At 56.9% G+C, this 13,145-nt stretch overlaps 1 protein-coding gene across 35 annotated transcripts in view; it reads right to left on the bottom strand.

Moving 5' to 3' along the window:
• Positions 1 to 3,309: 3,309 nt before the first annotated feature.
• PCBP3 (poly(rC) binding protein 3) overlaps positions 3,310 to 13,145 on the bottom strand; it is a 49,618-nt gene continuing 39,782 nt past the window's right edge. For 8 of the 35 annotated variants that reach the window (XM_040561632.1, XM_040561634.1, XM_040561635.1 and 5 more), the window contains 2 exons: positions 11,104 to 11,273; positions 9,647 to 11,011 (listed from right to left, as the gene is read on the bottom strand). In XM_040561632.1, coding sequence (XP_040417566.1) covers positions 10,957 to 11,011; positions 11,104 to 11,273 — 225 coding nt within the window. In that variant the 3' untranslated portion in view covers positions 9,647 to 10,956. The other 27 variants (XM_040561626.1, XM_040561627.1, XM_040561646.1 and 24 more) reach the window with 16 other exon arrangements.

Here is a 13,145-nt window from a genome sequence, read left to right as displayed (position 1 = left end):
ACAGCCTGAGCACAGTGCTCCCTCTCCGCCTGAGCCACTGCCTCCCCTGACCCTAGGCGAACTCCTCCATGAGCCGTTTGCCAGCTGGGCTTTGCTCCTCGAAGCATGGGCTGGAGCCAGCCTGGGGGACCATGCCCTCCTCTCCAGCACTGGCAGGGATTGGGACCTCCCCTTCCAGCAGGGACAGTGGCACCCAGCACGCACAGCAACTTTTGGGCACACAGCTCTGAGAATCCTTCCCCCTTCCCCGAGTTCTCTGGGGTCCTCAGCTGCCCACGCCGGTTGGCGAGCATCCCCACCACAGGCTTTCCAAGCCATCCCATGGGGCTGGGGGCTGGCAGTGGGGGGACTTCCAGCATGGGGTGTGAGTGCCCCCCATCGCCACGCTGTGCAGACCCCTCGTGTGCTGGCATGGCACGGCCCCATCAGCAAAGCCACGGCCTCGCGTCCGAGCTGGCTTGGGGCGGGTTAATTTTTTCTCTGTTACCTCACGCTGGCCTCTGGTCCTATGGAAAAACAAACCATCTGGTAATCATATTTCTCTCATAGCTGTCTGAGCCTGCGGGAAAGCTTGGCTGGGTTTCTTAAGAGAGAAGAGCAAGAGGGGAAGTGTTGGACGCGGCGTGGGAGCTGGAGGAGAGGGGATCGTGCCTCCGGCCCCCTCAGCCACCCACGTGTCCTGGGCACAGCCGCATGTGGTCCCTGCAGGGGCCATCCCAAGGACTGCTTTCCCTGAAGGGCACTTCTGCAGGGCTGGATCCATTTTCTGCAGCACAGAGCTGCCGAGCCTGCCCTCACCAAGGCTGTGTGAGCCCCCTGCCTGACGTCTCACCTCTCCCAGGGAGCCAGAAGCTCAAGCCTGCTTTCCTTGCTGCCTGCTGCTGAGTGTCCCCACTCTCCCAAGCACAGTTTCATTTTCCCTCTGCGTGGGCAGCCAGCCCTGAGAGGCACGGAGCTCTCTCTTGCTTGCACACCCAGACCCCCCGGTGATCTCCCTGGGCCGGGTTCGCATTGCAGCGCCGCTTGGAGCCGGCCTGACCCGTGCCGTGCTGCTGCAGGGATCCTTGTCCGACTCCAGAGGTCCCTGCACGCCCATTCCCAGGCTGTTCCTGCTCCCATTTTTTTTAAGCACGCACCATTTAAACTCACTATTTTTATTCACCCCAGCAGCCATCCCAGCCCACTGGGTGGCTGGGCCCTTTGGGAGCGAGCCTTACTTGCAGCAGGGTTTGCAGCTGAGCTTTCCTTACCGCTGAGCCAGATCCAGCCTGCAGCCTTTTCCTAGAAGTGCGAAACAAGCCAGCTCCCCTTCCTGGCAGGGAATGCTTCCCAGAGAGGTGCCAAGCGTCGTCCTTGGCTCTCATGTGGACAATGAAGAGCGAATGTACAACATCCAACCATTTTGCTGTCCTCACACCTGTTTCCCCTGCTCCCTGTTCAGCCGTGGTTGCAATAATGCTGAATGGGAGGCAAGAAGGCAGCAGCCTCCGGCATGGGGCAGCAGCAGCGTGCCCAGGGACCAGCCCTCAGTCCTGGGGGAAAAGAGCATCCGCTCCCCACACAGGGATCGCTGAGCACAGCCCTGCTGCACGGGGATGGCCGTGGCAGGCTCCAAAATGCCACCCAGCTGCCCAGGGCTGGGACGCAGGCGGGGAGGCTGAGCAGCTCCAGCCCAGAGCGGAGGGGGTTACAGAGCAGACAGCAGACCAGAGGCCACCAGCACACACTGCAGCCAGGGAAATCCCAGCGGGTCATAAAGATAAGCATCTTCACTGCCTTTTTTTTTTTTATTATTATTAAGAGGAACAGCAAAAGTTAAGCAGGCTGTTTCCAATCCCCAAACACTCACCCTCCTGTCAGCCTGCTCTGGAGGGGGCAAGCCCTCAGCATGGGGCTGGGGGTGCTTCTGGGGGCCTCTTGCTTCAGCTGCTGCCCTCCTGCTGCCCCCCCCCCCCCCCCCCCCCCCCATACACAGGAGCCCCAAAACCTGGCTTGCAGGCAGGAAGCACAGAGATGCCCCGGGCACAGCAGGCGGTGTGCATCACCAGCCCCTGGCGATTGTTGGCTTTCCCATCTCAACTCATCCAAAATAAAGAGGGCTGTGGAGGAGAGCAGGTGCAGAGTGATGTTTTTCTAGGCAAATTCCCACCTTGGGCCAGATAAATGTGTTTTTAAGGATGGCACCAGCTGACTCTTTACCACGGAAGTTCCCTGGTTTTCTGCAGGCTGGCACGGGTGGCCTTTCCTCCCAGGGTGGCCAGGGGCCAGGAGCTTTGCCACAGCTGGATCACCCATTTTGGGCTGGGGGGCTGGGGAGGTGCATGGTGCCGCACTGGTGGTGGGTGGCCTGGGCAGGGGGATGCTGTGGGGTTCAGATGCCAGGAGGGTTGGGAACGGGCACCCCATGGTGCTGGCTACAAGTGACTGAGACCTCTGTGCTGACCTGCAGGCTGGCAGCAATCTCTGGGGCTGGTGGGATGTGCTGTGGGGCTGGACCCCAGCAAAAGGGGTGAATGCAGCCTGGGCTGGCATAGACAATGGGGGAATGCTTTCCATCCGCAAGCACAAGAAAAGGTCAAAATAGGCATTTTGTCCTCATTTTCTCATCCCCAGTGCTGGCTCTGCTGGCCACGTTTCAAGGACCTGCTGGGGCTGAGACCCCAACTGCATTGGGGTAATGCATGGGGGACCGGGCCAGCAGCCCCATTTCTGCTCCCCATGGGCAGTGTCCTCTTCTCAAAGGGGCACAGTTGGCCACTGGGGCCAGCAGCCAACGGCAGCACTCTGGCATCGCCCCTCCATCGAGAAATGAAACGCCCTGGAGAAAAGGCATTCCCTGAAATAGCGCTGGGTCTGCTCCAAGGTCCGGGGCTGGCGCGTGGCACGGGGCGGCCGGTTTGAGAGCTGCCATTGTGCGGGGCCGGATGGGCAGCACGCACCCGTCCGAATCACCCGTCCCCGGGCAGTGACTCACATTTGCTATAAACACATCTCCCAGCGGGTAATGAATCCAGGCCTTTGCTGCCTTTTGGGAGGGCTCTGGATTTTCTTCGCGGCACTCCCCCCATCCCGCTCCCCTTCCCCTCCTGGCAGCCCGGCTCCTGCGCGTGATTGTTTCCTGATGCTGAGCGCAGCCAGGGCGCTGAGCTGCTTTTTCCAGCAGGCTGAGGCTGACTGGCGGGCTGCGTGGGACGACTTTCCACCTTAACCCTTCCGGGGGTCACAGGTCCTCAGCAGCACCCCGCCACCCCACGGCATCCCCCTGCCAAAGCCACGGCCGTGCCAGGCAGCCAGGAGGGACCCGCTCGCTGTGGTCTGACAGCAAGAGCTTTATTGCGTTTACACAGAAAAGCCACGAAATGCATTGTAAAGCAGCGGGAGCCTGAAGGGTGGAGAAGGAAGGCTGGTCTGCAGAAGCAGGTACCGCTGGGGTGCCGTAGGCGCTGGCTGCGAGCTGCTGTGTCCGGTCATGCAGGGAAGGTGCTCCTCCCGTGGGTCTCTGGGTCTGGAGAGCTGGGGGTCAACCAAGGGAGATGGTCAGAGCTCAGCTAAGGTCCCAAGCTGGCATTTCGTCCCCCTGGACCCCCCCAGCCACACTACATGGACACACAGCTCCACACAATGCCCTGAGCAGCTCCAGCTCCGTACCAAAAGACCCACACCCCAAGGGCTGTGCTCAGCACCAAGGGGCTGCACCACCAACACGCACCTCTCCCCGCTGCCACAAATCCCCACTCCCTGGCCACGCGCCGTGCAGAGCATCTCCCTTCTCTCCACGGCCCAAGAGGCAGCAATTGCATCTTTCGCATCGTTTGATGCTCGTTGCTGGGGTTGCCAAATGGTGAGCTCGAGCAGGGGCACAGGGGAATCAGTTTTGTGCTCAGTGTCGCACACCCCACCGCAAGGAGCCACGTTCACATGGTCTCCAGCTGCCCTGGTGCATTGCTGCATTTAAAGATGCTCTGTGCTGTCCTGTGTGTCTTGAAAGCATTCCAGACTGAAATATAAAGCTATTTAAGACAAGAGAAGTAGCAGCATTTGCATGCAACTAAATCTTTTTTTTAAAGAGATTGCAGTTTCTCAGCAGTGTGAGGTTTGCATTTTTAACTGGCTTTTGACAGCGCAGTGCTCCCCTGCAGCACTCCCATGGGGGACTCAGGAGCACGGCTGCGTGCTGAGTAGCACACACAGATATCCCCAGGCGGACACAGCAACTCCTGCCGCAGCAGCCCTGGGTTGTGTCAGGGCACTGTCAGCTCAGGGCAGCCTCCAAGAGCACAGCAGCATCTGGCTGCGAGCTCTTCCAAGAAGGACCCCCCCACACCCCACACCCCAAAAAAAACCCAACAGCCCACTGAATGAAAAATTTCGGGTGACCACCTCATGAAAGCTGCCCTGCTCCCCTTTGCCCTGGAAATCCTGTTGGATTTCCATCTCACTTTGACCCTCAGCAGTTGGCGCAGCCCTGAATTTGGGCACCCCTGCAAGGAACGGCTGCTCCAGCCCTCCAGCCCGCTCCTTTGTCTGCACTCCCCTGGCGCATCCTGCACCCCAGGTCTCATCCGGACGGCCAAAACCCACAGGGGCTTCAGAGCTGAGTGGCACGAATCCCTCCCCGCCCCAGCTAGCTCGCTTGTTGGTGCAGACACAAATGCTCTCAGACACAGGCTTTCCTCCAGGAACAAACAACGCCGCTGAGACGCTGCCTGCAGGGAGACAGAGCACAGCACGCGGGGAGAGTTTCAAGTGCTCCAGCCCTCGTGCGCAGCCTGGCTTTCCCTTTCGGGATCAAAGCAGCTCCTTATAGAAACAGCATGTGGGTTTTAAATCAGCAACAGGCCGAGGTTCGGCATGGGGCTCAGCTCTCGGTGCAGCCATGGAGCCAGCACCAGGCCCGTCCTGCTTCACCCAGCTGGGTCCGCTCCCCGCACGGGGAGCCGACGCCAGGGCTTTTTCTGGGAAGAGACATCCCTGTGGCTGTGCTGCGTAAACACTGGTGTGGGAATCCTGAGCCGTCCGGGTTTCGCACTTGGCTAGGTTTAGTCTGCGGGATGCTTTCGGAGTGATTCGGTGCCGCTTGTTCCTCTTCGCGGGGCTGAGGTGTGGGGGAGGGCGCACATCTGGATCTGGAGGAGTTGCACATCTGGTACATTCAGTACTTCCTAAAAGTCACTGCCACGTTACCCTTCAGATGGAGGCCTCAGGCTTGATGCATAGCACAGTGAATTAAGATCCACAGCTGCTTTTTTTTTTTTCCTTTCCCTTTTTTTTTTTTTTTTTTTTTTTTTGCAGTGGAAGCAAAAATAACCCTCTCAGCAGAGCTCTGCTGTTGAACAAGGGAGCAGGGGAATTGCACCCAGACCCTGACCTTCCTGCAAAGCCTTCCACCCCAAGCTCTGCACCGGCGCCAGCTGCCACTGGAGAGGTCTGGGGCCGCAGGGAATTTCCCTGGAAAACATCCTCCTGTTGCGAAACACCAGCCCAGCAAGATCAAATGTGCTGGGTCAGGCCAGCTGTAGCCTGAGCCTCGGCTGTGCTGGGACCCTCCTCCCCGGGTGCAAGCAGCATAACCAGAGTGTGTGGTGGGACCGAGGGCAGGGGTCCAGAGGGCTAGTAGCCAGCCTGGCCATGCACGAGTGCCCAAATGGGCCAGGGTGTCTTCAAGAAGGTCCTGATGCCGGTGGGACAACCCCGCAGTGGGACGTGGCGTTGGGCTCCTGCTAGGCATCCGCATGGATTGGCACCGGGGCAGACGGAGTCACAGAATCACAGGAAGGTTTGGGTTGACAGGGACCTCAAAGCCCACCCAGTGCCACCCCTGCCGTGGGCAGGGTCCCCTCAAGCAGAGCAGGCCCCAACCAGCCTGGCCTTGGGCACTGCCAGGGATGGGGCACCCACAGCTCCTCGGGACAGCCTGGGACAGGGCCTCACTGCCCACATAATGTATGATTTCTTCCTTATTCGTAACCTAAATCTACCCTTTTTAGTCTAAAACCATTACCCCTCGAAACACCCAAATATTGCCCGTGCCTCGAGTTTTGGGGTACCCTCTCCTTGCCGATTTAGGGTACCCCAAAACTCCCAGAGCACAGCCCATCGAATGCATGGATGGAAGGACGGACGGATGGACGGACGGACAGGGCCAGCACAGGGCGGGACAGGACGGGACGCTGGGTTTGGAGGGAGCTGGGGACGGGAGCGGGGTGCGCAGGGCGATGGGGACATCTAGTGACCGCGGCGGGAGCGACAGGGGGCCGGGGGCTCGCCCTGCCCCTGGGGACCCTGCTTCTGCGGCACCGAGCGGGGAATTACCCTTTCTGATGGGCCGTGAGCCTGAAATTAGCATAATTAAAAGTGACTAGCATGAATACATTATATATTTAAAACAAACAAACAAACAAAAAAAGCAAAAACAGCAACAACAAAAAAAACCCACCCTGAATTACAACTAAATGAGAGCATTTAAATTTAAAATCTCTCCGGTGAAAGCCACTTTCCCGTAGGGGAAACAATCTTTTTTTTTTTTTTTTTTTCCCCCCTTCCAAATACAGCCTATACAGCCTAGGAAAAAATGCACGTACCGATAAGCCCAACACTCACTTTCGCACTTTCGGGAGCGTGACCTAGGACAGATATGGGGGGAGTGGAGACCTTCAGTGGAGGCCCAAGGGGCAAAGAGTGGTCCTCAGCCCCACCACACTCCACAAACGGGCAGACTGAGGCTTTGCACCAATTAATTCCTGCCAAAATCCCATTTTCCCGCAAAATAACCCATTCCCAAAGAGTTTAAGTAATACTCAGTCAGCGACTTCCAAAAACGTTGAATCACTCTGTCTGGATAAAATGCATTGCTTTGATAGAGAAAAGCAATGTATTAAAGCTCTTCTGTTGATTAACTGTGACATCCATGTTGTCTTGGATATTCTCCGCAGTGTTAAAGTTGTGCATATATTTCTCCCACGGACATGGCTGTGGATGCATTGCTGCAGCATTTATAGCTCACATTAAGTGCAAAACCAAGACATACCACAAATAAAAACAAAACATTGTGGCTTCTTCCAAAGAAAGCAGCCATTCTTCATGCCATCTCCTTCTGAGTTGTACCAAGGAATTCAAAGCCGAATTTGACACATCCCTTGTGATTTTGTTGCTATCGTTGCTGTCATCAGCATGTCCCCAGCAGGTACTGCAGTGGTTGCTTAATCAACTCTCTCTCCAGGCCTCGTTCAATCCCAGACAGTGATGGATAAGTTGATAGATTCCCACATACCACAGGATTTTTGGTTTGATTTTTTTGTTGATGTTTTTGCTGTTGTGGTGGTGTTTTTGTTTGTTTTTTTTTTTTGCCTTTTTTTTGTTTGTTTGCTTTTCTTTGCACGCTAACCTTGGAAGGGCTCAGCCCCCTTCCCACTCTCTCTCTTGCCTGTGTGTGCAGGGGGCAGTGGATGTGGCTGCACCCCTCTCCGGCACGGACGGGTCCCTGGCAGTGGCTGGCAGACAAGCCTTTGCTTTGCAGAGACCCAGCCTGGGTTTATCAGTTTCTGCACGCCCGGCTTGAGAACACCCCCCTGGCTTCATTTGCAGGATGGCTGGCATTTCCCAGCTGGAGTTGCTCAGGTGGCTTTTTCCATTGTAAGTGCTCTCTCGAAAGCTAAAACTAAAAAGCAGCCTGTAGCAGAGCAAAAAGCAGACTTCTGATCGGTTTGGTGGATCAGGGCTCCTGACGGGGAAGGTCTGGGCAGGGGAAAGCATCCCTCTCCAAGGACATCTTCTGCCTCTACCCCAAGGCCGCCGCTGGGACTGGGACACACACCCACACCCCTACAGCTGGGAAAAAGGGCGACGGAGACCCCGCTGCGAGGCCCTTCGGTGCTCAGGTGCGCTTGCCCCACGCTCGACTCGCTGCCCGCACCTCTGGCAGCAGCACCGAGGCAGCGGGGAGACACGGCTCCCTCTGAGTCCTGCCTGAAGCACCTGCGCACCCCCGGCTGGGAATACGGGGTGCTCCACAGCACACCTGGACGCCGGGCCAAGCAGCAGGAACAGCTGAATGCAAACTTGAGCCTGGCTCCAGCAAGAGCCCCCCGCCACGACCGCCCCTGCCAGCGCTGAGCCCCTGCGCTGGGGGAAGCTCTGCAGGAAGGACAGAGGGAAAGGGTATCCAGTCCTGGGGCTCGCTGGGAAAAGCAATATATTTCCCATGTTTTATGGTGCAGAAATGTCTTGCAATGGTTGCAGTACGGGGAAAATGTGTGCCAGACATTTTGTACGGTATAGATTAGCTGATGGAAAATATATTTGTTTCCTCTCTTGAGAGGCAGGAGGGAGATGCAAAGCCTGGAAGCAGAAGGCAGGGGAAGGGCTTGGGGCACAGACATAGCAGATCTGTCCAGACAAGGGGATTGCGAGAGCTATTTGTCGTCCTACCATAAGTTGTATACTAATCTTTGGGAAAACCAAACATTGTGCAAGCCAAGTACACTCCCTGGTAAAAAAGAAAGCTTAGAATCACTCAGGAAGTGCATTGTCACCAACTGGTACCTTTCCTAAAATAAAATTATAATAAAGGAAAGGTTTGGTACACACACCCCACCTTCCCTCCGAGCTGCTAGGATGGAGAAGGATGTGGAGGAGACAGTGGGGTGGCCCAGAAGAAGAACAGTCGGAGCCCGATGGTAGCAGAGCTGCACAGACATTTATTGAACACAAACACTGACGAACACAGCCGGCTCGCAGAGCTTCCTGAGCTATTGTCCAAAGGTTGCTCGTGGGGATTGTCAGAGTGCTTTCATGGGCCCCTGGGGGTGTGAATCCCATACAGCTGAATTCTTCCTGCTTCCAGTTGCTTGTTAGTTAAAAAAGGGGCATTGTGTGTTTAAGTGTGTGTGTGTTTGAGAGAGAGAGGGAGATTTTCTTCCTTGAGTATTAAAAATGGCTTGTCTGGACCCTGCCATGCTGCAAAGAGAGACGTCTGTGCGTGAACCCATGCATGCATGTAGGCTTGGCTCCTGCACTTTCTGCTTCCAAAATAACACAGGGGTAAAAAACTACGCCTTATCCTCAGGGCAGGGGTAAGAGGTGGCAGAGGGGAGCCAGGAGGGGCGAAGCGAGCAGAGTGGGAGCACCAGGGGGACTGGGGGGAGGAAAGTGAGCACAGCTCTGGGTGGCATCACCATGCCATAGTTTACAGCGAGAGCCGCCAGGCTCAATGCAAACCTTTAGGTAGCTACGCTAGGCTGACACTAGAGACCCATCGTCATCTTCTCGAGTCTCACAAGTGGAAAGTCCCCCCCTCCCCCCCCCCCCCCCCCCCCCGAAAGCAGAAGAAGTAATAACGCCGTACGCTGAAAACAAGGACCATAACCAAAGAGTTCGGGAGCAGTCTCAGGAGCACAGTAAGGAGGTCATAAAGAAATGTTCCGGTGGGTGCATATGTGTGTGTATTTATATATATATATATATCTGTTAGTAAAGAAAAGAGTATCTGTGGAGGTAAGGGGAAGACGGTAAATGTACAGGTTGTACAGGCTGGGTGGAGTGCCCTTGGCTGGAGAGGGTCGGGTGGTGCGGAGTGGAGGATGGTGGGTGGAAATTAGAGTGCGCCCATTCCAGTGACCTCAGACGTCAGCCTAGAATAGACAGGGGCAGAGAGAGGGTGGGGAAGACAAAAACAAGCGCTTAATAAATGGAGTAGAAAAGAAAACGCAGATCCTCCATGGCAGCACTGCTCCTCATGCCTACGTCCCATGGGATGCCTGGCGAGGCACCCATGGGCTTGGCATTGTGCAGATGGATCCCCTCTCCCCCAGTGTCCTGTCCCTATCCTGACCTATCCTGAACTGGGGGAATGTGCTCATTTTTTTCCAGATCTCGATGTCTCACCGGGTTCCTCCAGCACCTGTGTTTCGCCCACTAGGGGTGCTCAGGAGGTTCGGGTAGGGCTGGGGGCAATGTCACAGCTTATGGCAGAGGGTCACCTGCCCGATGCCTGGTGGCCTGAGCACATGGGGCTTGGGGGTCCCCATAGAGGGTGCAGGGGGCTCAAGTGTGGACCTGAAGACCCTCGCTGATGCCAGCTAGTGCCCGCTCATGGCAGAGGTGCCACGCACAAGGGGTGCTGGCAGGAGATGTCCCAGCACACGGCCTCACCTCTACCAGCATCCCTCCTACGGGGGGCAAGCAGCATTCCCAGCATCCTTGCCACCAGCCCCGTTGTCCTGTCACCTGCAAGCTGCCCCAGCTCCCCTGTTTTGCTCTGCCTTTCCAAAGCAAGGGAGAGGCTGAGCCGTGCCCCATCCACCCCCCTGCCAGGCCGCCCTCCATCTCTGCCTTCGCTACAGCATGAGCTGTGGCTCGGCCAGCCCTTCCCGGTAACAGAGTCGCTCAGTTTTCTTTTCTCTCCTTCCTTGGGAGGTGGTGGGGAGGTGCCGCGGGGCCAGGCAGTGGGGAGGGCAGGGTGGCAGAGACGGCTGCAGGTTGGGGCAGAAGGGGATCGGGTGCAAGGAGGGGAGGAGAGACTGCGCACACCTTGCTGCTGCTCCCTCACCCCTTCCTCTTGCCAGCGCCGGCATGGATGGACAGACGGATGGACGGATGGATGGACAGACGGACGGCCTTGCAGCGTGAAGCCAGTGAGACGACCTCCCTCCTCCTGGGCTGCCTGCCCGCTTGCCCACCCGCCCGCACCGATGGCCCCGGCCCTGCTGCCGGTGGCGCCGGCCCTGCGTGGCCCAGCCTGCAGCGTCCCCGACCCCGGCACGTGCCGGCAGAGCCCTGCTGCGTCGCACTGCCAGGAGATGAAAAGGACGCGATCAGGCCGTTCCCATGTCTGCTGTTTATTGGACTGCTTGATTGACTTCATTCGGTGGAGGGAAGGATTTTTGGAGGCCTGGAAGCGCGTGGGAGAGGCTCTGAGGAGGCAGCGAGAGAGGGCCGGTTTCGCAGCGAGGTCCCAAATTACACCTTCCTGCCACCAGACCAGATCCATCTCCGTGCCCTGCCCCAGTGCAACCTCCTCGGCGGGGGAAGACAGCGATTTTGCCTGGCTACAAGCAAAACCCTCCTGAAGTGAGGGCGGCGGGCGGCCCCGCCGCCGGGTCTCACCTGGCGTTGATGAGGTACTGAGCGAGGCTGATGTTGGCAGGGGTTCCCGTGATGGTGATTTGGCGCTCTGATGACCCTTCCGTGGCGTTGGCGATTTTGATCTGTGCTCCAGACATCTGCCGAATTTCATTGATTTTGGTCCCTTGGCGTCCGATTATGCAGCCTATTAGCTAGAAAGAAAGCGCGGGAGGGGGGACGGGGGACGGCGTAAAGCGCGGCTCAGGGACATGAGCATGACCGCGAGGCCGGAGCCTTCCTCACCCTGCCCTGGAGTGACCGTGACCTCAGTGCTCACGAAACCGGGAGATCCCGCCTGAACATGGCACAGGGCTCCCTGGGGTCAGCCTGGCCCCAGGTGCCCCCCAGCAGCTGCAGACACTCGCCGTTAACAGCTTCACACTGCTCACCCCATCCTGCCCTTCTGCCCCCCAGCGTCTCCCTCACTGCCCTGGGAGGAGGGTCCAGGCTGTGGCAGGAAAGGAGAATTTTATTGAAAAACGCCTTTTGCCCTCTTGAAAAAATAATTAGTTTTCCTTAGAGGCACATAGAGGCATGAATTTCCTCAGTGGTCCCTGAGGGAGTCTTGATCTTTGCTCTCACTCATTCGTACATCAGACTGGAGTTCCCTTACGCACCACTACAGCTGGGTAAGGCACAGGAAGGTGAGCAACATTTACAGCACAGGTACGAGGTCTTTCTGCATGTCCTGCTTGGCCATCATCATTTGAGCGCCTTCATCCCTCTCATCAGCTGCTGGGCTTCTGCCGCTACCCATAGAGGTGGAGACTGCTCCCAATGTCCACTGGTCCTGCTGTCAGATCACAGCTGCCTTAGCGGTTTGTCCCATGTAGTGCTTAGATCTTAACGTCAGACGGCAACGTGTTTCTGGGTAGACTTCTTCATTGCAACTCTCTCTGCTAGGCCACCAGAGCTCCCAACAAAGTAGAGGCTTAGGAAGAGCAGAGAAATGACCTGCAGTTGTCCTGACTGCTGCTGTCCTAACGGTGCTGTTGTGCACAATGCTGTGCCTCTGTAAGCCTTAAGGAAAGCTTCACTGACAGCCCCTGGTGAAGGTTTCTTAGTTCCACAAAGCCAGAGCCAGTCCCAGCCATGTCCATCTCTTCACCTTATCCTTCACCTGCCTGGAGTGCAGGCTGAAGGACCCGAATGTGCATCCACTGCAGCACTGGAAAGGTATCAACTATCTCTGGGGCTGCAGCATGACGTTCAGCCCAACAGCCACCCATCCTGGTTCTCGCAGAGCAGAAATAGCTCGAAGAGGCTGGAGGTGATTCAGCAAACGTACATTGGGAGCCTGCTCGGGGGAGAAGAGGAGCCAAACCTATTCAGAGGCTTCTGAGTGTCTCTGCACAGCATTCAAGTTTCTCCTGACAGTCACAGAAGTGACAAGCTGGATTTCATCACCGGATTTCCTTGAACTCTCCTTTCTCTGCAGTGCAACCACGGTCTGATCGGCACTGCTAAAACCTCCTGTAGGTGATTCGCTTTAAGACACCCAAGTCTGTGCTCTCTTTCCAGGGAAGGTGACAGTGGGAATTTCAGAGCCTTCAAAACAACAGGAGGTATTTTCAGCAGGCAGAAAAAAGACGCAGGCAGTGACGTTTAATACAGTGCAGGTCTGATGTGAGCCAGGCTTTTGGCAAGCGAATGCTCCCAGTACTTCTGTGTCCTGTGGCAGGTCATTCAACACACTAAAAGGCAGGCGAGACCCCTTTGCGAGGGGTCCCCCAACACTCCCAAAGACGCCCTCATTGCTGCCAGGGCCGCGGTCCCCCAGGCTGGCCAGCCGTGGCCATTGCAAACTGAGAAGCACCTGTAGGACTCCTGGTGGTCTATCATGGGGGCTTCCTCACTGGGCCAACAAAAGCTGGGTAAACAGGAGGAAGAAGAGGAAACAGGCACCAGACCCAATCCCCCCCGAGAAGGGTGGGCTGAGGGTGCCAGTAGTGGGGATGGTGCCTGGGAGCCATTTCTGCACTCGCCCTGCTCCTGGTTTGGGCACGGGCTGGTTATTAACCCAC

This window comes from Cygnus olor, chromosome 6, assembly GCF_009769625.2.
Source record: "Cygnus olor isolate bCygOlo1 chromosome 6, bCygOlo1.pri.v2, whole genome shotgun sequence".
Classification (NCBI taxonomy): domain Eukaryota; kingdom Metazoa; phylum Chordata; class Aves; order Anseriformes; family Anatidae; genus Cygnus; species Cygnus olor.
This window is presented reverse-complemented; position numbering and strand designations above follow the sequence as displayed.